General features: G+C 44.5%; 2 protein-coding genes across 3 annotated transcripts; both read left to right on the top strand.

Annotated features, from left to right (window-relative positions):
- Positions 1-2,711: 2,711 nt before the first annotated feature.
- On the top strand, positions 2,712-10,691 carry nptxrb (neuronal pentraxin receptor b; the record flags this gene model as incomplete). The annotated part of the gene is made up of 5 exons (XM_084557792.1): positions 2,712-3,455; positions 6,092-6,515; positions 7,152-7,393; positions 7,971-8,150; positions 10,446-10,691. 5 exons carry the CDS (start codon positions 2,712-2,714, stop codon positions 10,689-10,691), a joined length of 1,836 nt encoding a protein of 611 aa, XP_084413918.1.
- Positions 10,692-18,852: 8,161 nt separating this feature from the next.
- Positions 18,853-22,390, top strand: LOC311509177 (dynein axonemal light chain 4). Of its 2 annotated transcripts, XM_084574256.1 has the most exons (4): positions 18,853-18,931; positions 19,457-19,536; positions 21,073-21,156; positions 21,315-22,390. In XM_084574256.1, exons 2-4 carry the CDS (start codon positions 19,465-19,467, stop codon positions 21,477-21,479), a joined length of 321 nt encoding a protein of 106 aa, XP_084430382.1. In that variant the 5' UTR covers positions 18,853-18,931; positions 19,457-19,464; the 3' UTR covers positions 21,480-22,390. The 2 variants fall into 2 exon arrangements, with proteins under 2 accessions (XP_084430382.1, XP_084430383.1); XM_084574257.1 differs by lacking the exon at positions 18,853-18,931 and having other exon boundaries at positions 19,287-19,536.
- The last annotated feature ends 3,120 nt before the right edge of the window (positions 22,391-25,510 follow it).

Genomic DNA, 25,510 nt, shown 5'->3' with positions numbered 1-25,510 from the left:
ATAAAACCAAGAAGACGCACAGAGACTGAGTACAGCACCAACAGCTGTCTCTCGGTTGAAGCGCAACAATTTTATCTCTCTAGAGTTAACAATAAGAACTGCCTCAAGAAGCAAAAACCTCTGTTGCTGTCACTAAACATTACTACTACACTATAATGCCAGAAGTATTCACTCACCCATCCAAATAAGTGAATCCAGGTGTTCCAATCACTTCCACGGCCACAGGTGTATAAAATCAAGCACCTAATGCATGCAGACCGCTTCTACAAACATTTGTGGGTCCCTCTCAGGAGCTCAGTGAATTCCAGTGTGGTGCTGTGATAGGATGCCACCTGTGCAACAAGTCCAGTCGTGGAATTTCCTCGCTACTAAATATTCAACTGTCAGCGGTGTTATAACAAAGTGGGAACGACAGCAACTTTCTGCAGAGTCAATCGCTACGGACCTCCAAACTTCATGTTTCCTTTAGATTATCTCAAGAACCGTGTGTAGAGAGCTTCATGGAATGGGTTCCTATGGCCGAGCAGCTGCATCCGAGCCATACATCACCAAGTGCAATGCAAAGTGTTGGATGCAGTGATGTAAAGCACGCCGCCACTGGACTCTAGAGCAGTGTAGACGTGTTCTCTGGAGTGTCGAATCACGCTTCTCCATCTGGCAATCTGATGAAGGAACCTGGGTTTGGCGGTTGCCAGGAGAATGGTACTTGTCTGACTGCATTGTGCCAAGTGTGAAGTTTGGTGGAGGGGGGGATTATGGTGTGGGGTTGTTTTTCAGGAGCTGGGCTTGGCCCCTTAGTTCCAGTTGAAAGGAACTCTGAATGCTTCAGCATACTAAGAGATTTTGGACAGTTCCATGTTTGGGGATTGTCCCTTCCTGTTCCAACATGACTGCTCACCAGTGCACAAAGCAAGGTACTTAAAGACATGGATGAGCGAGTTTGGTGTTGAAGAACTTGACTGGCCTGCACATACTCCTGACCTCAACCCGATAGAACACCTTTGAAGCCAAGCCTTCTCATCCAACATCAGTTTCTGACCTCACAAATGCTCTTCTGGAAAATATGGTCAAAAATTCCCATAAACACACTCCTAAACCTTGATTAAAGCCTTCTCAGAAGAGTTGAAGCTGTTATAGCTGCAAAGGGTGGGCCGGCGTCATATTAAACCCTATGGATTAAGAATGGGATCTCACTTAAGTTCATATGTGTGTAGAGGCGAATACTTTAGGCAATATAGTGTATATGTAGACTACAAAGTGAAAAAGTAGAACCAACAGCCTCCAGACATTTAAACAAACTTCATTACAAAGCAACCCCTGGAATTAATTAACACCTTCAGGGTTTATTGTCCGAGGTTGAATTTTCCCTTTTAATGTTGAGCCGTAACAACCAGAGACCAGATCATATCCATCTTCGGTTACACGTCCTGGACGACTATCAAGAGCAGCCGCTCTGGAAATCATTTATCCGCCCGTACACCGAAAGGAAAAGCTCTTTAGTGAGTGTTTGCGGAACAAAGCCTCGGAGGGGCTGTCAGGGGTCGAATCATTTCTGTTGGATCTGCCTCTCGGCGAAAACAAATTCTTCCTCCCACTCGGTCCAAAAACAAAAAAAAAAGAAACCCTCTGTGCTCAAGGACTCCAGCCATCCTCCATCTCCTCCTCCTCTGCAGTATCAGCCTTTCCTTCTTTTATTATCCCTCACTTGTTCTATTTTTTTTGACAGACACTGTATATCAGACATTATCTTTTAATGATTTGAGAAAAGAAATGTTGTTAATTGCAGCTTGTGTCTTGTAAAGACCTCTTATGGTTCTCTTTTATTATGCTTTTTAATAAACTGTATTGAGATTTAATGATATAACCACACATGTACAGTATTACATGTAAAAATGAATCTATATAAACATATTTACAGTGTATTTAAAGGGTTAAAATACATAAATATGTTTGTTTTATATATTTAAAATCTTCCAGGGCAGGTGATTGCTTGTCTGTTTGTGTTAAAACCCCACATTGGTCATTGCACCTGGTTTATTTTAAAGCTATTAATTCGTTTTACTGTAAGAATGAGTAAAAACGGGAAAGAAGTGTCTCTCTAAACCAAAATGTCTTCGTTTTTATCAGTCAACAAAACCTCATCAACCTCATCTCTGTGCCACACAAACATTCATCCATCACCTTCTCGTTTGCTGCTGCTGCTGTTTCTGCTGCTTCTGCTGCTGCTGCTTAACGGGGCCGTCTTGGCGCATGCTCCCTGCGGCCTGGCTCCTCCTCTCCCAGCGGTCCCCATGGTAACGCGCGGAGGAGAGAGAGCAGCTTAGCAACAGGGACACGGAGAGGCAGCATCTCTGGACCAGACAGAGCGGTGCCGTCAATATTACTACGGGCAGGGTGGCAGGAAGACAGCAGCATCAGCATCAGCATCAGCATCAGCAGCAGCGTCCTTTCAAAGACTGGTGAATCAGTTGTAAGTAGAAAAAGACATTTTATTTTTACTTTAAACCTCAGCTCTGTTATTTGTAAAGATGTGAAACTAGGATTTCAGTTAATCAAAGAGCTGGATCGTGATTGTAATCGGTTTGTCTGCAGTCTTCCTGCATGCAGCTGTACGGACTCTAGCCCTTCTCCAAAGCGGAGACATTTTTTTTTCTCTCCTACATTCAGGTTTGTGTCATGTCAGCTTTATTTCTGTTGCCTCCACAGTCACAATGAAGTTCGTGGTGGTGCTTGTGGGAGCGGGCGCCCTGGCCTTCCTCGGCGCGGTCATCTGCATCGTCGCCAGTGTTTACCCCCGAAAGAGCGCGGGGCCTCTCGGCGACAACGGCACCCTGACATCGGAGACGCTGCTCCAGACCATGGAGGCGGGCTCGGTGGCTCACGCCGGACCGCTGGGCGCGCTCCACGGCGCCGAGTCGTACGATGGAGGGAACGGGATCGGAGGCATCGCCCTGGAGGTCCCGGCTCTGAACGAGCTCAACCTCGGGGAGGAGACAGGTGGAGGGGGCTCGGCCAAGCAGTTTAGCTTCAGCCGACTCATCTGCACCCCCGTCCCGGTTGGAGAATGCAAAACCAAAGATCTGAGGCAGCGGCGGGAGGAGGAGGAGCAGCAGCAAAGGCAGCAGGCGGACGAACCGCTGTACGGGACCGGGGATGAAGCCCTCCGGACCACCGCGGAGGAGCTCCGGCAGATGGTCCTGCAGCAGAACGACCAGATCCTCATGGACCAGAGGACCATCCGGGAGCTGACGGGGAAGCTGAGCGAGTGTGAGAGCGGGCTGGAGGACGAGAGGAGCGTCCCGGAGCGGAGCATCGGGGTCTGGAGCGGCAACCGCCGAGTCATGGCCGGGGATGATGTGAGCTCCTCGGCCGCCGCGCAGCTGCAGACGGCGCGGGCAGTGGAGGAGCTGGCCAGGGCCATAATGGACCTGAAGGATCGCATTGAGAAACTCGAGGTAACTGAGAGATAATGAACAAGCTAGACTAACTTTTGGCAAAAAAAAAACTAAAAACCTGTTGGTCTTGCTGCTCTCCCTGCGGTTGAGTTTTGTTGGACAAGCAGGACATTTGGACAAACCCCAAAATGATGCATTAGTCAGGTGATCCCTGCAGTCCAGTCTAAGTTAGGCCATGTCTGGTCCATCTGTCCCAGTGTCAGGTTGATATCCGTGAGGCTTAAGGTCTTTCTGGTAAAAAATGATCAAACAATCCTCTGAGAATTTCATATTATGATAATGAAAAGGTTCAGATTAGAGAATCCCTGCTGCAAACACATGTAATAGACGGTTTACAGGCCTGTCCACAGGCCTCTACGTGTTCTTCATCTTCTAAGTGCTCTGGTGTGTTTCTCTAACTCCCTCCCTCCCTCCCTCCCTTTTTCATTGTCACCTCACCTCTCCTCTGACAAATGACTCATGACACATGCGGCCCTCATGTCTTGCACACACACTCCTCGGGGACCCATGGGAAATCTCTAACCCCCCCCTCCCGATCACGTCAGGCGCCTCTACCTCCGCATCCAGCAGCAGGATAGAGACATAAATAAAAGATGAAGCTGGACAGGAAAAGGGTGGTGGTGGAGGAGGAGGGGGTCAGGTTCCCTCTCTGTGTGTATATGTGTGTGTGTGTGTGTGTGTACAGAGATTGAGACAAAAGCTTTATTAACACACACACACACACACACACACACACTGCTGCATCACTGCCAGCCCTTTCCAAGCACAGTCAGTCACAAGGTTGTCTCCGTCAGTGTGAATTTATATCCGTCCAGATCTGGCCCTGCCTCAGCAAACTCTCTTGATATTATGTATCGCCCTCGCAGTCGTCTCATCCACACCAACAGCTCCGTCTCCCTTTACTGCTGCTTCACCGACACCTTCCCTTTTCGACGTATGCTCTGAATACTAATACTGTCACTCGTACTACTACTACTACTACGACGACCGCCAACACGGCGGCTCTGTCACACCAGTTTAGTACATGCACAGGAAACGATTCTTATATTTCCTTAATTAGTTGACATTTCTCAGGGAATGTCACTCCCAACATTAAACAAAATAAACAAAATAATAAAAAAATAAAAAATACTGATTAATATACACCCATCAGCCACAACATTATGACCACTTACAGGAGAAGTAAATAACACTGACCATCTTGTGAGAATTCAGTGTTCTGCTGGGAAACGTCTGGACCTGGCATTCATTTGTGTGGATATTACTTAGACATGTAGCACCCACCTAGACCAGACCAGGCACCCCCACCCCATAGCAATGACACTCCTTGATGGCAGCCGCCGCCATCCCCAGCAGGATGCAGACACACAGAAACGCTTTAGGAACAACTAAAAAAAAACAAAAAAACACGAAGAACAGCACAAGGTGTTGACCTGGCCTCCAAATTCACTAGATCCCAAACTGATCAAGTATCTGTGGACCCTTCCCCTCAACCCATAGGACCCAAAGGCCCCCCCACTAACAACATTCTGTTGCCAGACACCACAGGACACCCTCAGAAGGCCCATGTCCATTCTTTGATGAGTCACAACTGTTTTTGGAGGCACAAGGGAGACCTACACAATATTAGGAAGGCGGTCATAATGTTTATGCCTGATTGATGTAGTTGATCCTGACAAGTGGCAACACTAAAGCCCATAAGGAGACATGTTTTTTTAGTCGTGCCCCAAGTTATTGTTTCTGACATACTGCAGGTCCCAGCTAGCTGTGCTCTGTAAAGTGGAGGCCCTCGTCCAGGAGACGTCCTAACTACCGTAGATATCCAAACCATCTCAAAAAGGAGCAATGGCTCCACTCCGAGCTCCCTCTGCACGTCCGGGCTCCTTCTCTCGCAGTCACCCTATGGAGGAACCTCCAAAGGACGGCTTTGTCATATTTATAGAATCAATAAACTAAACAAAATGACCTATATTAATAGGGATTATTTGGAAGGTGGTCATTATGTTATGCCTGATCGGTGTAGATACTAGACATGTGAACAATGTTTAGTTCTTGAGGACAGTAGGCTCTGGACACTCATTAAGTTCATCCAAAGTGTTGAATTACAGAGTCAAGCTTACTATCTTTAGACACAGACCAGGGCTAATGTTTTTGACAGATCCACAGATTATTGAAATGACTTGTGTGCACAGGCTCTGTACTTTCAACAGCTGGTTTTATGGGCCCTTTAAGATGCTTTGCATAAAACATGATAAAAAAAAAAAAAATGATCTGCTCTGTTCAGCACCTTGTTACCTTTAGAAACATCCTGTTTAAAAATAGTTATAATAAAATCATGATCAGTGGGGTGACCCACAGCTTAAATAAGACAGAGAGTCAATAGACTGCGAGCCTGTCTGTGCTGTACTTGTAGATGTTCAAGGCGGCGTTTGTTAAAAAGTCAGTGGAGTCCATGGAGTTGTTAAAATGTTTGAGTTCGATATCTGTCCAAAAACAAAACTTTTCTTGGAGTTCCTCCAATTCCTCCAAAACGGATTCTGCTGAAGCAACAGCTGAAAATCTTTTTTGTCTTTTAGTCTGTACTGCTAGATGAGTTGTTTAACACAGACTTTAATATTCTTGCTTCCATTGTGCAGGCGGAGATAGGTCCTGCTGCCTTGAACCTCACTGACACATCCGTGGGTGCAGGCGGCAGCAGCAGCAGCAGCAGCGGCGGTGGCGGCGGCGGCAGCAGCAGCAGCAGCAGCAGCTCGAGTGGAGGCGCCGCCAAGGCCCCAGCTCCACCCTCCAGCAGTGCTTCCTCCCCACCCGCGGGGGCCGCCCCCGGGGGCAGACGTCCCGCTTCCCCCGCCTCCTCCGCGCCCAAGCCTCCCGCCAAGGGTTCCCCCGGGCGCGGAAAGGGCACCTGGAGGGTGGAGGACCTGGAGGGGGAGCTGGAGAGGAAGATAAAGATGCTGGAGCAGGAGCGGCAGGCCATGAGGAAGGAGACGCAGGGCCAGCACGAGAAGATCAACCAGGGCATCGACACCGTCAACCACCGCGTCACGGAGCTGGAGCACAGTGAGTCTGGAGCGAGGGGTGTGTGGGTGAAATGATGATGCGCGAGGGGAGGTAGAGTACTGCATCACCAGAGAGCTTTGCTAGGGGAAATGAAAAGTTTAACAGGCACTGCTCAGGCGCTGAACTGGATCAATGCAGCTGTAGCAACTTCATATTAAAAGGAGACAGTAAATCAGTGGTGAAGGTTGTGTAATGTCAAACAGGGCTAGGAAGCTGAAAATAAATCAATGTTCATCTACATCTCTTCTAAATGTATATGAGCTAGTCTTATTTTATAGCTGTATGAAAGACTTTATGATCAGTGAAATTTCCTGGAGATTTCTGTTGTGGAAAAACGAAGGAGTTGAAGTCCAGAGAAGGCTTCTCACAACCTTCTTCGTTGTCCCCTCCTTTGCTTTGAGAGCAGCAGAGTTTCCTCAAGTTAGAGAAGCTGGTCATTAACTGTAACACCCGAGCTCTCGCCAGGCGCTCCGTTTGCGCAAGCTGGCGGGGACGAGTGAGAAGAGGAACACCCGCTGTCCTCGTGTAAACTGCCCATTAACGCACCGTCCGTCCTCGTGTTCTCTCCCTCCGTCTGCCTTATGTCTCCCACTCAGCGTCTGTTTCTCTGTGTCTCCTTGATCCTTGTCTCCAAAGCTCTGACGGAGCCGTCGTTCCCTGATGGCTTCGTCCTCTCCTTCCCCATGCGCACCAACTACATGTACGGCCTGGTCAGAAAAGAGATAACGGAGATGTACGCCTTCACCGCCTGCGTGTGGCTCAAGGCCAAAGAGGGAGGCATCGGGACCCCCTTCTCCTACTCTGTGCCGGGGCAGCCCAACGAGCTGGTGCTGCTGCAGGGAGTCCACAATCCCGTGGAGCTGCTCATCAACGACAAGGTAGGAGGTTTTCTCACACCTACCAGTGCGGGGTTTGGAATAAAAATGAGATAGATTTGGAAATGTGTAATAGAGAACGCTCCTTCTGGGATATGTTGCACCATTTAGGTTTTTTACTAGACGCTTATATTGACATTTAACAGATTTTATATATTCCCCCTGACACAAGCTAAACAATTCTAAAAGATAGAAAACAAAGAGTCCCGAATGTTTCTTTAGGGGTTGTTTTTTTCATATTTCTATTTCTAGGACCACAGCAGACTTTTAAGAGGACACGGCAAAGAGGAAAGCTTTTTGCAGCTGTTGTTTTATGTAGTGCATCTTCTTTTTATAGTGCTTGCGTGTATAGTTGCCACGGCCGAGAGGAGCGGATCGTCTGCTGTGGTTGAGGGAAAGTTGAGGCTCGTCCACCGGGTGTAGCTCTGCTGACATGAAGCGCATTCTGTCACATTTTTCGTCCAGATTACGACCCACACTGCTCCAATAGTCCAGTCATAAATCAAGCTGAATGCGTCATGTATTAGTGGACTTGGACTCGCTCACTGTTGCCACGGCGCCTGTGTTCCTTGACCTGCAGGTGGCCCAGCTGCCTCTGTCCCTGCCGCAGGACGAGTGGCAGCACATCTGTGTCAGCTGGACGCTGAGGGACGGCGTGTGGAAGGCCTACCAGGGGGGGAAGATGAAGGGGAGAGGAGAGGGGCTGGCTGCCTGGCATCCCATCAAACCTGGGGGAGTCCTCATACTGGGACAGGAACAGGTGAGACGGAGAGATGGATGGAAGACAGACAGACAGACTGATAGATGAAGGGATGTTGGGTGGATGGATGTTAGACAGATAGATGTGGGTGATGGAAAGATGGATGGATACATGAATGGATGAACATATGGATGGCAGACACTGATAGATGAAGGAATGTTGGATGATGGATGGATGACAGACAGACTGATAGATGAAGGGATGATGGGTGGATGGATGTTAGACTAATGGCAGTCTGGTATAGAAAGAGATGCGGTCAGGTGGATGGATGGATGGATGGATGGATGGATGGATGATGGACAGATGGAAGAATAGATGATGGATGGATCAGTCGATAGATGCTTGGATGGTTAATGGATGGATGAAAAGCAGGCAAATGGATGAAGGGTTGTTGGATTGATTGATGGATAGATGTTTGGATGGAAGAATGAATGACTGACAGATGAAGGGATGATGATGGTAAATGGATGGATGGATGGATGGATTATGGATGATGGATGGATGGATGTATGGATGGATGGATGGATAGACGGATGGACTGATGGTTAATGGTTGATGGACAGATGGTGGAGGGATGTATGGATGGATGGATGGAAAGAAAGATGGATGGATGATGGATAGATGGTGGATGGATTGATGGTTAATGGTTGATGGACAGATGGATGTATGATGAACAGATGGAGGGATGAATGATTGATTAATGGATAGATGTTCGGATAGAATAATGAATGACAGACAGACTGACAGCTGAAGAAATGATGATTGTGAATGGATGGATTGATGGATGGATTGATGATAATGGATGATAGATGGATGGATAGATGGATGGATGGATGGATTGATGATGATGGATGATGGATGATAGACAGATGGATAGATGGTGGACAGATGGAGGGAGAGATGTATGAATACTGATTAATAAACTGATAGATGTTTTCATGGAAGAATGAATGACAAACAGACTGATAGACAGATGATGGATGACAGGCAGATTGATAGATGGAGAAATGTTGGATGGATGGATGAATGGATGGATGGATGGATGGATGGATGGATGGACAGGAGATCTGTTGACAGCTGAATGGGTGAACAGATGGGTAATTGGATGATGGAGTGATAGCTGGCGGAAGCATGGAGATGGAAAAATAAAAGTAGGGATGAATGGATGAATGAATGAGCAATGCATGGGTCGCTATGGGGATATTAAGGCACCGTCCTCCTCACACATGAACAGACAGAAAGCTAATGGTTTTATTCTCCTCACACCGGGCGGCCTCTGTCCTTCATTAGGGAGACAACTTCATTACATCACCGTTATGAAATCTAACATTGTCTTTCTTCCCTCGTGTCAAAACAAACGACCCCGAGCTCGTTCTCCAGCCCTTGGTTCTTGCACAAAAGGATAAAAAGCTCTTCAGCGAGATGATGCACCGACTCAGAAAAGACTTGATTTAATGGATAGTTTTTTTAGAGGGAGCGAGCACTTTATTAATCTCCGCTGAGGATGGCTGATGAATTGATGTAGTGTGGATTTGTTGACTAGAATTTACGGGGAAAATCCCAGGACACCCCCCCTTCGAGTGTGCTCTGAAGGAGAATAAACAGTCATTAAAACACAATATTTTTGTGTGGCTTAAGCCTCAGCTCTGTTTTCATTATTGCTGAACAGGGAAAATGGCCACAGCTTTACCATATGTGGAGCAGTTGCTTGGTTTGGATTTACTATTGGTATTAATCCGGACAAGCACACACATTTTAGAGTAACCCTTGAGATTTAGTGACCTTCCTTACTTGGTGGCAGTAAATTAAATCAATCTGCTGCTGCTGACTGAAAGTATTCCCTTATATTCTGTTGAGACAAAATACATTTTTTTGTATTGTCAAGTTCTGGGTACTAGGGTTATTGTCAAGTACTGGGTACTTGACAGTAACCCTAACCCTAACCCTCGATGAAACCCCAGGAACCAAACTCAGAAACTAAAACATATTGCGCAGGTTGAACACTGTCGGGACAGGCAAACTAAGCAATGGTTTACCTTTTGGCATATATTGCAATGACAATCATGAACCCCCTTAAACAGTCGAAGGCCCTACAATGCGCTGAAAGTCCTGCACAATCCTCCCTAGGTCCCTTCACTATACCCTTTGACCCAGAACCTAGGATTGTAGGATTTTTATGGGACATGACAATAAAACAGTTCCAATGAAATCCCCAAAAACCTTCATCGCTTTCATACTGTTGTTGTCCGCATTCTGACGTCCAACCCTTTGTTTGTGCCAACTCTTCTATCCAAGGATACTCTGGGCGGGCGCTTCGATGCCTCCCAAGCCCTCGTCGGAGAGCTGTCCCAATTCAACTTGTGGGATCGGGTGTTGAAACCTGCAGAGGTGGCAGCCCTGGCCGACTGCAGCTCCTCGGCGCTGGGCAACATCGCCCCCTGGACCGACCACGATGTGGACGTCTACGGCGGAGCCACCAAGGAGTCCCTGGACCCATGCCACGCCGCCCAGAGATCAAACCCGTCCAACCCCAAACAGTGAGGGGTGACTGGGAGAGCCCGGGCCAAGGGCGCTCGTGTTTCATAGGTCCATTCAAGAGTTTAATGGCAAATTGGGAGTTCACAGTATATTTGCTTGTTGGGGGGTGAGCCGAAAGCTTGCTGGTGGACTGAAAAGATGGCGCTTTAAGAGTGATGTATCTGTTTTGTTCTTTGTGTTGGTGTCCACGCTCATGTTTTTTACTTCAGCAGTGAGGTCCAGTGAGTTTGTTCACAGAATAACCTTAGAGAAGGCTGCATGGGTGTATCAGCGTCTGGCATGAATCCGTTTTTAATGGAGACGCCACATGATAGTAACGTACCACCCTCTGTTTTGGGTAATAACCTGTTGGGACAGTTATTATATGATTGTTCAGGCAGGGGGAGGGGATGGATGGGTTGGAATACATCAATGGATTTAGCCTTTAATAATGCCATATCTAAGGGTTTTTCTCTTTACTTTCACAGCACAGTGACACAAAGCTCTGTCTTTTCTCATCTTGTGTCCAACTGCTCTCGTGATGATGTTGATTATTTTTTATCACTCAGTGAGAAACAAAATGAGTTCTCTTCATTTTTGACTGTATATGATGTAATGTCTGTGTGCTTTTTAAGTTTTCTATACTGCATACCAGGATTTGGTAAAAACAGTGGTCTTATAAATGTGTAATGTGTAATGTACCTACGCTAATGTTGCTCTTTACCGGTCTGCTCTCCTGCCCCCTCCGCCGCTGTAGCCGCCCACTCGCGTCACCATCCCGCCAATCAATCCAGACAAACCCCCCCTCAACCGACCTCTGAAATAAACACTTCATGTCTAACTGAGCCACTTAGATGCTGGTATCACGATGAGTTTGATAAAGACACGGTAAACTTGACCGTACACCTGATGGAATGTGCTTGTTTTTGCATGAGTGTTTTCAGAAGAGTCCTGTCACTGAAAAGACGGATTCAGAGTGGAAAAATCACAGTGTTTGTGTCCCCAGAAGGCCCGTCTGTCTTTCTGGTAAATCATAAATCTCCACAGATTTAAAGGGAAGTGAATGAAATGGACAGATTCCACCGTGACCAGTTTGAACACAACATCTGTTTCTGTGCAAACACAGCATTTGGTTTCAGCCTCGAGCTGGCAAACGCAGAATCGTCCATTAACTCGTGTTACAGTCGCTGTGGCGACAAACTAAAGAACAACAAAAACAAACAAATAAATGGATTAAACAACAACAACAATGGATGCATCTGAATTGTAGCGTCAGTTCGTCTCAAAGTCTGGTCACGATGATCCCAGTTAATGAAATACTTTGAAAAAAACTGCAATAAATATACCGTAAAGACTCTAGACTTGCACATTTAAGAAATAGTGAATATTTAAATATATATATTGATATTTAAAGATTTACCTTGAGATACATGTTGGTTTAGACTTTGACTGATGCGTCCTGCGTCCATTTCAGAGAAAAATACATGGACTCTGGTTTGAAATCAGACGGTACCCTGTCAATATACAAGTAGTTGGTCGTTAAATCACTGGGGCAACACCTGTAACAGTGACTGAGTATTTATTTACCACATTAGTTTGCATGAGTTCTGCAAAGCCACTTTTCTGTGCCACACTCTTGTCATCTCTGGTTTTTAGTGGGCCGTGTGAAAGAAAAATATTCTTCGCAAGAACATCTTAGTTTGTAACGAAAGGAGAGATGACTTGGATTTAATTGTATTTAATGAAATCACAGGGGTAGAGAGCAAGCCAGCCACACTGTGAGGGGTGAGGGCATGACTCTCAGTCTGGCCACATATCCATTCAACACTGTGCAACAAAATGAACTGTGGTTAATATACAGTCGATGCTTCTGTTCACTTATTACCTCAAGACATCATCCCTGCATACACATTGTTGTAAAGTGCCTGTCTGGGCTGTCACGCCCCCCCAATATAACAGTCAGATGTTTGTTTTTTATATTTTCTTCTTCTCTCTTTCTGTCACTCTCTTTCTCTCTCTCTCTTTCTTGTTTCTGGTTGTCGATGGCTGTGACAGTGTTGCGCTTGTCCTTATTTGCATCCTCATGGATCTTCTATGATATTGTGAAATAGCTGGATTAAAAATACCTGTCTAATAAAATATGGATATGATAACGCGTGTGGTTTTGTAGCTGTAAACTTGGGTGGGAGTGCATCTTATCTTGGCAGCTGTCTTTGCACCTGTCATCCCATCTGGTTTCACCCCACAGCTAAGCAGTGGCGCGGCAGACCTGTTAGCCTTATTTAATTTAGCTGTCCTCAGATTAGCTCCATCTTTGCTCGCGGATGAATTAGCGGTGAAACGTGCGTGCACGTGTTTACGCGGAGACTGTATCCAACCGAGAAGCCACTGAAAGTCTAATATTTGATGTAGACATAATAGATTACTCATAAATTTCACTCGGGCCATGCGGATTCGTGACTGCTGATCTGCCCACACACACAGGCATCGTTTCTTGGCTCAGCTGAACTGTGAGCTGGTGTGTAGGATCCCACTGATAATATTTAATATTAAAATCTGTCTAGCTGAGTTTCCTCTCTTTTCCTTGGAGTATAATCTTATGAACTAATTGTTTTTAATTAAAGGAGTTGTATTTAGTTTTTTATTATATATGTGAATAAGCCCTGCCATAGATTGGAGACCTGTTCAAGGTGTACCCCTCCTCACGCCTGATGACAGCTGGGATAGGCTCCAGCCCCCACACAATCCTTCACAGGACAAGTGGTTATAGAGGATGAATTAGTGAATGATATATGTGAATATAACAACAATAACAGCTATGAATAATCATCTATTCTTCCTGAGAGGACGGGGTCTTAGAACACTTGCCCATTTGATAATTCAGCCTTGCATGACAATAGATTTTCTCATAGAGTGTCTTTGTTTGTTGGGAGATTGATTTGTTTGTGATTACCAGCTATACAATTCCATGAGCTCATTTGTTGCCAGACTGTATGTGGGAGCTGTTTTCAAGAAAAAATATAAGAAATCAATAGATGCCCGACATTCATGTATAACACCGCAGCACAGCTTAATTTATTCATTCATTCATTAATTTTCTGTAACCGCTTGTCCTCTGGAGGGTCGCGTGGGGGCTGGAGACTATCCCAGCTGTCATCGGGCGAGAAGCGGGGTACACCCTGAACAGGTCTAACACAGAGAGAGACAGACAACCATTCACACCTACAGCCAATTTAGAATCACCAATTAACCTGACCAGCATGTCTTTGGGCAGTGGGAGGAAGCTGGAGTACCTGGAGAGAACCCCCGCAGACGCAGGGAGAACATGCAAACCACTATGCCACTGTGCCATTTATGCCATTTATGGTACATGTTAGGGACTTTACAGAGTAGTCCACTAGTCAGTTTGTTGCCAACATGGACGCCTCCTAGAAGAGGCGCAGTGGGTCATCACAGCAAACTAGCAGCAGATCAGCAAGTGTGTGGAAATACTTCACTAAAGATGAAGTCCATTCTACTGTGACATGCAGAATATGTGAATCAGTCCTGAAATACAACAAAAATACTAATGCAATAAACACGCTGTGGAGTACTATTAAACGCTATTGATGGTTCTGAGTTGCTTCCTGTTTTTATACAGGCTATACATACCTGCAGCACACAGTATGCAGCACATGAGCTGTCTGTTCTCAAATATTTATGGTGATATGCCATCCAAGTGCCACCTTTAGGCACAGTTTTGTGACTAGTAGTCACCTGTTGGTTAGAATGACATGACACTGGCCATGTCCCCTCAAGTTAAGTTGTAATGACGTTGTCTTACTTTGATTTTAGTGCCATCACTTAATCAATTCAAATTGAAACATCTTGACAAACTGCAAGAATCATGACTGATCCCGTTTTTGTGATTAACGCTAATTGCTAGTGCATGTATGATAAAATGTTTATACGGTGAACAGGGTAAACAAATATTACACCTGCCGAACATGAGTACGTCAGCATGGACACTGTAAGCATGTTAGCATGAAGAGTTTAGTGTTTCAAAGTGCCACTGTGCCTGAGCGAACTGCTTCGGTAGCTAGAATGAGACGCAGATCTTAATGATATAATAATATAGTGATCGCATTAATACGACCATTTTGAGAACTGCAAAATCAGCAACTCTAAAAGTGTGATTAATCATTGCACGCAAACTATGAAAGCATCAACCTCCATGGTTGAAACATGAGGCTAATGCTCAAGTGCTAAAACGTGCAGTTCCTAGAATGGCCACTTGAGGCAGGCTCCCATAGAGCATCACGTTAAAATAAACAGGTTTACAGCCTGATACACACATATGACGTCAAATATATCAAATACATCAATTCAGTAATTAGTCTTTAACCTTGTGATTGCCTATAATAACCATAGGATAAAGAAAGTGATGGGTCCCCATATGACTGGTTATAACCCTTGGCTGTGTATGAACTCTAATTTAACCTGTGTACTTCAAACACTCGTAGGAAGACTCTATGCTGAAAAAAAGTGTGTTTATTTTGCGATATAAAACAAGTAAATAAGTGAAATGTGAGTATTTTGTCCTTGATTCAGGAAGTTTGAGATGTGCTACCATTTTTATATTTTTTGGTATGCACTTATTAATTGGTTTAGCACTCAACAGAAGACTTTGTTGTTGAAGCATTGAATCTTTTTGTAAGAGATTTTTCACTGAAGTGACCTTGTCCATGGCCATATTTGTGCATATAACACTAAAATCTGTCACGCCTTCTGTCTAAAACAACATCTTTAGTAGACATGTGGTCTTGTTATCCTGGAACACCTGAGGAAAGCTTTACAACCTAGACATGAGTGTGAAGTTTTACAATCTAATTCAAGAACTCATAAGAGTGAGTCAGCCAGCGATTCATCAGCCAGTCACTCGGTTGGATAATCATTAGTCATCTTGTCAGTGAATATTTATCCTCCGTGTTATCTTCTGATTCTTGGCTCCATCTTTCTGTTGATATCTCTGCTGTCACAGCTTGTTAGCGGAGTCACATGGGGTATTCCTCTCCCCCTCCCCAGCAATCTGCTTCCTTTGCTGCTGAATTATAGATACGCCATCATTACTTCTCTCAGTGGGAGGCGTTTGGTTATTATGAAAATCCTTGTGTGGCCCACCGCCACCCACCTCAACCAACTCAGATGTTATTTTTCAGCATCATCTCTCTCAAAATCTTTCTTAGCCGGTTTCTCCATCCCCGTCAGCACAGACATGAGGGATGAGAGTGTCCGCCTTCATCAGGACCTCGGCACAAACACACATTGCTTCACTGCCACAAGCTCTGCAGTCAAGAAATCCTTCACTTTTGAACACTTCTTCCCCTCAAACTGCTTTCCTCCATTATTTTTCTTCTTCTCATGTTTACCATTAAATATTTACAGGGCATTTTCACGTTTACATCGCCGCTTCCTCTCTTGGCGTCTTCTTAACCTTCTGTCCACATCTCAACCTCCTTCTCTCCATCCTCCTGCTTCGCTCTGACGTTTCTTATTTCTACCCACCAGCCCTCCGGCCCTGTTCTCTCCCAGAATCTCACCTGAGTATTCAGTGCTCCCTCCCACCTCCCCTCTCTCTGTGTATTTTAAGAAGCACTCGACATTCACGGTACAAAAATGTGTTAATAATTAAGATGCGCCATGCTTGGCAATTTATTTTATTTAACTAAAGGGTAATTCAGCCCTGCGATAGATGGGCGACCTGTCTAGGGTGTACCCCGCCTCTCGTCTGATGACAGCTGGGATAGGCTTCAGTCCCCCCCGCGACCCTTCACAGGAACAAGCGGTTACAGAAGATGAATGAATGAATGAATGAATGAATAAAGGGTAATTCAGGTTATTATCCTCACAATGTGGCTGCCACTTTGTCTATAAAATTGACAAAAATGTTTCAATTAAAGGTCTTAAAATGAAAGATATAGGCTATTGATCAAATATATTTAACCAGCTTTAACATTTACTGCATAAAGATTTAATAAATACACTATTTCGTAGCTCTGTGCAGATATAAGAGATAACTTCCAGCACTATTTAAAATGTCCTTGTAGCTCTATAACTAAATTGCCATTCATTACTTTATAATTTTCAATGTCTAATAATCTGGATGATGTTTCATTGATGAATAGATTCATAGTTTAGTCGGTAAAAGGTAAGAAAATGGTAAACTATCAATATCCTAATGTGGGAACTGACATTTTAAATGCTTTTTGTTTTGTCTTGTGTTCAACCACTGATCCAAAACTAAGAAACTTTCACTTTACGAGGATATAAGAGAGCAAATCCTCACACTGGAGAAGCTGGAATGAGACACGATCACTGACTAACTCTGCAATTATTACAAATTATCAGAGGTCCCTGGGTAAATGTGTGAACGGGGCTTATGTTTTAATGTTTTCTAATTAAGTTATGGACTAATAGTTTCAGCTCTAGTTTCATATATATATTAACTTGTATATCTATATGTCTATCCAATAATATCACTTTCTCCACAACTATTCGCACACAATTTACATTGTCAAAGTACATCAGTATATATTTTTTTACTTATAAGGTTAAAACCTCTTGCTGAAAAAAGCTCATACAGTTTTGTGATATAATTAAAAAGTTGTGGGAATAAAGTTGCCTAACCAAAATGGATGAACAGTCTCAACCGACGTGATACTACTGACCCATCGCCATGACAACTGAGCAAACTCATGCCACTGATGAAGGCCTGCGTGATAGGGCCGAAATATGCGTTACAACCTGCTGTAATTAATAAACCTTGAGTTCTGCTGTCAAACTGCGCACACGAGACTCTTACAATGAAGTTGTAGGCAGAAGGATGGAAAGATAATCATGTGATCTGACTGCTTCCCTCTCCAGGGATTGATTGATAATCCACTGTAATCCACGGGGGAAGTCATTGTTTCAGAGGGTGGATTTAATCCAGATGCTCGTGGTGGTGGTGGTGGTGGTGGTGTTTCAGGCTGTTATGTGAGGCTAAATGCACAAACCCAGAGTAACAGGCAACAACTCTCACTCAGAGAATCTGGAACAATCTCGCTTCCAAAGCTCTGTGCAATTTTCCGAGCGTGAGTTCGGGTTAATGTGATCTCTGTGTGTGTGTGTGTGTGTGTGTGTGTGTGTGTGTGTGTGTAGAGCAGACTGACAATTCTGGGTCAAAACTATCCACCTGGGGATTCCACCCAGATGTTTCCAGGCAAATGTGGGTCAGAGTCAGTAAGAGGGCTGATTAGGAAGGATAGAGAAGGGTTTTACTCACACACAGCCCGGCAGACAGTGGTGTCATTTTAGAGCAGACAGGCATACAGTTAGACAGTGCTTGGAATTAAACAGGAGCTTTTGGATCGCTATAACTGTGGGATCTAAATATATCCCCTTTCTTTCTGTGTCCACATTGTAGTTGTTAGCTAATTTTAGGTTCATTTTTTTTAGGGTATACCTTGTATACTGATGCATGTATCTTATCTTATCTAACGTAAATGTGTGTGCAGAGTGCTTGCACATTTGAATGTAGCACTTAGCAGCATGAATATGCAGAATGTGTAGGCAGAATCTGGTTTCAGTTTTTAGTCTGATTACGTTTTAGCTGCATGCAGGTAGTATGCAGTTGTGTGGGGAGCAGAAGAGACAGAAAGTCCTGTTATTCCCTGTCGGCACGCAAGCTAAGACGTCACGTTTGTCAAAGAAAATAACATAAAAATAAAAAGCTATAATGTTTTAAAACTGTTAACTATTAACAGAGATCAGATAGCAGAGCATAGCATAACATAACATAGCATAGCATTTATAATAGCATATAATATGGCACTGACAGGAATTAATTCTTATGTATTTTTAATCAAATGGCATTTTGAGCTATCTTATTAATTAAAGACAGAAAAAAAAGAAAGAACTAGAGAAAGAAAGAAAGAAATTAAAAACGAAAACAAAGAAATTAAATAATGAAATAAATAATTAAATTAAATAAATTAAGAAAGAAAGAAAGAAAGAAAGAAAGAAAGAAAGATGTATGGTCTGTTTAACATTTTGGCCTTCTTGTGAAAAGGGGGTCGGTCCCATTAAGTCATTCTTTCGTTTGATTGACAGCCCCTGGACCAATAGGAGTGAAGCTAGGCGGCGGTGGGCGGGGTTTCCCTCCTCTGATATCTCTTGTTTAAAATGTCTCCTTAACAACCGAACTGAGAGCCAAACAGCAGAAGTTTTCGCTGGACAAAGGCTTCGTAAGTAACACGCCTCCGCGTCGCTCTCCCTCTATTAACTAACGACAACACGCACTAACTCGTAATAGCACCCCGGTGGACTTAAATAAGTTGACTTTAGTGGAGAAAACATTCAACCAGGAGCATCAGCTGTTTTGCTGTTAAAACAAGCTAAGCTAATTAGCTAGCTAGAGACTGTTGGTTCGCCGGTTGCCGTTGCTAATAAAATAACTGCCGGTCACGCTAGCAAACCGGCCGTTATGCATGATATCCGCCTGCACAGCTAAACCGGGATGTCGTCTTTTTTTTTTTTTTGTGTCAGCAGGAAGGCGATACTTGTAGCTAGCTAGATGTGGCTAAGTGATGCTAGCTAACTCGTCCCCAGTCGGGTCATGTTACAGCGTTGCTAGCCACAGATGTGAGCTTGCTCCATGGAAATGGCATTGTCCGTGCTCCTGGCGAAATGCTTCCTAGACTACACGTCCAGTGAGACCTTGTATTCCGCTGGATTTGGCGTTTGACATGTTGGAAAATGTTGTTTTGCAGGAGTCGGAATGGCTGGGACAGGCGAGGGGAAGAAAGAAGAGGCCGACTATAAAAGACTGCACAGCTTCCCTCTCATCAGGGTAGGACAGGAGTGACACAGTGCAATCTGGGTGCTGGACAAGATCGTCCTGATCAAACTAATCATTTTTTATTATTGTATGCTGCTGAGGGTTTTAGTAGGAAGATGTGTGAGCAGGCTGCAAGTGATCTGCAATGTGACTCAACCAGGATTTGGAGAAGAACATAGAAATTAGCCTGTTTGACATTTAAGAAAACTTCACTTTGACTCAAACTAGGTGCAGGCAAACACAAGTGCTACCAACCCATCTCTTAAGGACCCTCGCATTGATCAGGTGTCTTGTCGTAAGCCATAGTTGGGATGCCAGTTAAGCGTCGTCACACATTATTAAGACTCCTATGAGTTATTTTATTCACTTTAAACTTGTTCTTCCTCCTTTTACTGCCAGGAAACAAGACGATTAACTATGTGTGAGTGCAGTGCAGACACAACATGTGGTAGAAATAGAGGGGTCCTGTGGGATAGTGGTTAGAGATGCACCGTAATGGACCTGTAATGTTGCTAGTTTGAATCCCTTCTATGCCGAGAGGCCTTGATCAGACGGCTCCCTTGGCTGCTCACTGCTTTTGTGTAAAAAAACTAAATTCCCTGTAAGGGATAATAAAGTAGTACAAATCTTTCAGTGGGTCCAACTTCAGGCGTTATCTTCTCTTAAGATTTGCAACCCCACAGCGCACAGCAGTGTTTTCTGACACTGCTGAGCTGTGAGGCGGCACAATGAACCTCAGTGCAAGGCCTGCAACCAAGTCGCTGTGTTGACATTTTGTGTCTTCTGTCATACAGTTGGTCAGTTGACTAAATACTGGCATCACAAAAGCTGACAGAGTAGGTTTGTAAATCTCTCTTCTTTTTTTTTTTTTTTACTTGTCACAAGGATTAGTTTACTACTGGATTATCAGCCTCACATGATCATCTTCCCAAATTGGGAAGCTCTTTTTCCGATTTCAGTGCTTTTGTGTGCATTTAATTGGGAATGTGGAAACGTCATGGGCACTGCAAACCAGATGTGACCCACGTGAGCTAATTTATAGCTGCCTGATCACATCGGGAATAGTTCACAGTTGCTCAGTTGCTTCATACGGCCACAGAAAAGTGTGACGTAAAAACTGTCTGACTTGGAGAAGTGGGAGAAGCGATATTGTTTGAATGTGTGGATACACTCCCAACAACTCTGTGAATCCATTCAGTGTTGCAGGAAAAGATAAAGATAAGTAGTTATGTAGCAGATTTAAAAACAACTGGAGGGACGTTCTGATTTTGATTTGTACCTGTTTGCTAATGAATCATGACTGTATGATACATTCCAAGCGTCCAGCAGGCATCAAGTGATGAAATTAAATTGTGTGTGCAATGACCTTTCATGCTTTAACTCTGTTTTTGAAATCAGTTCAAACTTGTGATATTTTAATAACATTTTAAACCAGTTTATTTGATTATTGTTTGTCTGTAGCTGACTCGTGTGTGTGTGTGTGTGACTGAGCACAGAGAGTGGAGCAGGAAAATAAATAAAACCCCTCACAGTTTTGTTTGTCCTCAGCACACAGACATGCCAGAGGAAATGAGGGTTGAGACCATGGAGCTGTGTGTTACAGCGTGCGAAAAGTTTGCGACCAACAATGAGGTGTGTATGTTGTGCTCTGAGTCGTTTTTATTAGCGACACTGGTCACAAATTATTATGATAAGGGAATTACTGTAAATAAGCGCATTGTGTCAGAACTTGGGTTTTAAAAGTTCAAGTGGTTGTTGGTTGATATCTTTTGCCCTGCTGTCTTACCCAGAGCGCAGCGAAGATGATCAAGGAGTCCATGGACAAGAAGTTTGGCAGCTCGTGGCACGTGGTGATCGGCGAGGGCTTCGGCTTTGAGGTCACGCACGAAGTGAAGAACCTGCTCTACATGTTCTTCGGAGGGAGCCTGGCGGTGTGTGTGTGGAAGTGCTCGTAGCACCTCCTTCTCGCCCCGTCCCTCCTCCTCCTCCTCCTCTCTGACGCGGCCACTGGGCTGGGAACGAAACACCAGCTACCGGCCAGACGCTGGACACACTTTTGTTTGTCCACACCGCCGGCCACTGTGGCAGACAATAAAGTTCCTCTCCAGCTCAAAGATGTAGTTGGCAGGGGAAGTGGTTGAAAGGGAATTCTTGAATGCCAGAGCCACTGTGGCTGGTCGACCTAAAAACAGCTCCTTGCCTCGTCTGTCACTGTTCTTCTTCTTCTCTTTGTTATAACCCCTCCATCTGTCTCTCTGTCCACAAACATTTGTTGGCGTGCCTGGGCGAAAAACTTTGACAAGAATTAACAGCCAGCCAGGGTCTCCAAAGTCCTTTATCCTCATTCCTCTTCAGGGAGTGCGTGTGCGTGCGTGCGTGTAAGTGAGTTCATATGTTTGTGTGTGCTGGACACACACTGTTTTTTGAAACAACACATCACATTGTCACCTTCCTCGGCCGACTGAGCAGAATCTGTGCAACACTAAGCCGTCCATCTGTAACTTTTCACGCGTGTCTTTCTCTCTCTCTCTCTCCAACCGCACTAAGTCTTTCAATAAAATTTGTAATATTTTTTATGTGTACATATTTTTAAGCGACTTGAAAAAAAAAAAAGCAAAACAAAACTTCTTTTTAAAGACCAGTGTCATCTTCTTACAACTGAAGGCTCAGAGTCTCCTGAGCCAAACACAGAACCCGATCCACCTTTCCTCCTTGTAAAGGTGTTTGTAATAATCCCGAATAAGATCGCCCCGCTGGGTGATAATAGCAATGTGATTGTTTCTTGTTGATGCCAGTTTTAATGATCCAGTGCAATGGATCGTTATGTGTGAACTGACCTGATTGTACAATAAACTGAGATGTGGTGAAATAGAAAGCTAAACTGTTTTTTCTTTTTGTCTTCACGGTGGTTTATAGTGTCTGAAGGTTTATGATTACATTTATTATTATTTCAGTCGAGACGTTTTAGGTTAAATATACTATAAGCAAATGTAAATTATAGATAGCAACATACTTTATCTATCCTGTGGGAAATTTGGTATCCAGTAGCATCATTACACAGAGACAGAAGGAGTTACAGTCAGCAAAATGGTCAAAAAATATATATATATGCAGTAATATGGATATTTAGATACAATACAGCATATAGTGAGATATATAAGATATGTAGTTGTAAGATATATAAGATAGTTATGTGCAATTATTACTGTTTTACTGTAGTACTTTTTTACTACCGGCTGCAGGTACAAAAATACATTGTACTATGTAGAACTGCATGTGACAATAAAAACCTGTCTTATATTAAATATATAATACTGTGTAAAAATATATATTATAGCTGCAGTGGAAAGATTTGGGTTTGTTTTGTGTTGAGAACAAACAGGCGAACGTGGGGGGGGGGTTATGATTTGCCCTTGAAGACCTGTCATGCGTTTCTACACACAATAGTGACAGCGCTGCCAACCGTCAAATCACACGTTTGTCTCATGTACGAGCGAAACTGAAGCCGAACGCCTGACTTTAAGAAAAGGAAACCTTCCCCACTCAGAGGACTAACACGCCAGCAGCCCGCTTTCTACGGGTCCTTTTTTTAAAAACAGGAAATACACAGCGGAGACTAACAAAGATGCTTCTAAAAATACCTGACAAAAGTGTTCACAGGAAAAGCAAAATAAAAATAAAAAGTAAATGACGGAGCGCTGGGGACTTGTCAGAGACGATGACGGAGACTGAGTAAGACAGGTTTTCCCCGGTGAAACTGGAGAAGGTTGTTTGAAAGGATGCTGCTTTACTGTTTAAACGTCGGCTTCTTCTAAAAGTAATTGATATATTTTGGGGACGTATCTTTTCAAGAGGTTTCTGAAACTTTTTTTGTGTGTAAATGTCCTCGTAGAGTTTTTATTGAAACATTCATGAATAGATTTTCTTTTTCTATTAGTTCCTTTTCTGTGCTTTTGTTGAAGGACCCTTCAGTTCATTTAATCTCTTCTGAATGGTTCAATACGTCATCAGTGAACACAGATTAGCCATAACATTATGACCACTGACAGGAGAAGTAAAAACATTGACTGTCTTGTGACAATGTGAAACTTCTGGACCTGGCATTCATGTGGATGTTACTTAGACATGTGGCACCCACCTAGACCAGACCAGGCACCACCACCACACAGCAATGACACTCCTTGATGGCAGCAGCAGGATGCAGCCTGACACAGACACACACACAAAAGCACCTTAGGAACAACTAAAAAGAACAGCACAAGGTGTTGACCTGGCCTCCAAATTCACTAGATCCCAAACTGATCAAGTATCTGTAGGTTGATCCACGGAGGCCCCTCCCCTCAACCCATGGGACCCAAGGGCCCCCACTAACAGACACCACAGGGCACCCCCAGAAGGCCCATGTCCATTCTCTGATGAGTCACAGCTGTTTTGGAGACACAAGAGAGACCTACAATATCATAATGTTACGGCAGATCTCCAGTTTATGGAAAAAAATCTTAATATCAGCAGTGCAGCTTTTAGGGGCTGATAGGAACATGTGACATATCTGCTTGAGAGGGACAGAGGGCATCATGACCCAGCGGTGGAGGCATGGGCCGGCCTTTGTTATTGACAGATTGGCAGAACCTGGCAGCTTCTTTAGCGTTTGTGTACCCAAATTTGCACGACAGGTCAGCCTGCTCTCAGGCCCCACTGATATGATGTGGCTCCTGCCAACCTGCCTTCTCACCACTTGTGTACTCTCACCACCATACACTGGAGGCGGGAAAGTGAACATTTCATCTTGTCTGTTTGTCCCAAGGGTTGAGTAACACATTGGATGATCCAGCTGAGAAATAAAATAGGTCATTTTATTTAGTTTATTGATTCTATAAATACCACACAGCCGTCCTGTGGAGGTTCCTCTGTAGGGTTTCTGCAAGAGAAGGAGCCCGGACATGTAGAGGGAGCTCGGAGTAGAGCCGTTGGTCCTTTGCATCAAAAGGGGCCATTTGAGATGGATCGGATATCTAGTTGGGACGCCTCCTGGACGAGGGCCTCCACTTGGAGGTTGACAGAGCGCAGCCAGCTGGGACCTGCAGTATGTTAGAAGCAATAATTGTGCCCCAAAATTGTAATAATTTGGGGCACAACCAAAGCAAGTCTCCTTGATGGCTTTAGTGTTGCCACTTGTTACGTATACACCGATCAGACATAACATTATGACCTAATATTCCTAATATTGTGTAGGTCTCCCTTGTGCCTCCAAAAACAAACTCATCAGAGAATGGACATGGGCCTTCTGGGGGTGTCCTATGGGTTGAGGGGAGGGGCCTCTTTGGATCATCCCACAGATACTTGATCAATTTTTGATCTAGTGAATTTGGAGGCCAGGTCAACGCCTTGTAGCCTACTGTTTTTCATGTTTGTTTTTTAGTTGTTCCTAAAGCATCTTTGTGTGTGTGTCCGTGTGTGATGGCTGCTGCAATCAAGAAGTGTCTTTGCTATGGGGTGGAGGTGCCTGGTCTGGTCTAGGTGGTCCATCATGAACAATGTCCACCACCCTCTACAAGACACCATAGTCAGGCACAGAAGCTCATTCAGTGACAAGCTGTTATCCTCCCCTGGTCATAATGTTATGGCTGATCAGTGTGTAGTCTCACATGTCAGCATGCAGCAAGACTGTTCTACTCAACACCATCACACTCGTACCCAATGAATGAGGTGATAACGTAGGCTCGCATGTAGCGTGATGTCCACACCTTAGGATGGTGGACGGTAGGGACGCCTTGAGGGCGTCTCCTCCTACGGGGTCTCCCGGTCGGACGATGCGAACGGAGGTCTGCCGTCCACCAGTAGAGAGACCCGATGGGTGCTGGCAGAGACTCCACGGCGCCTGCGGAGTCTCCACATCCATCGGGTGTCTCAGTTGGCGGACAGCTGATCTGTTGTCGCTTTTGTCCAGCTGCAGAGACCCGGACCCCTCCATACAGTCGTTGGGGGG

Source organism: Chelon labrosus (assembly GCF_963514085.1).
Source record: "Chelon labrosus genome assembly, chromosome: 2".
NCBI lineage: Eukaryota > Metazoa > Chordata > Actinopteri > Mugiliformes > Mugilidae > Chelon > Chelon labrosus.
This window is presented reverse-complemented; position numbering and strand designations above follow the sequence as displayed.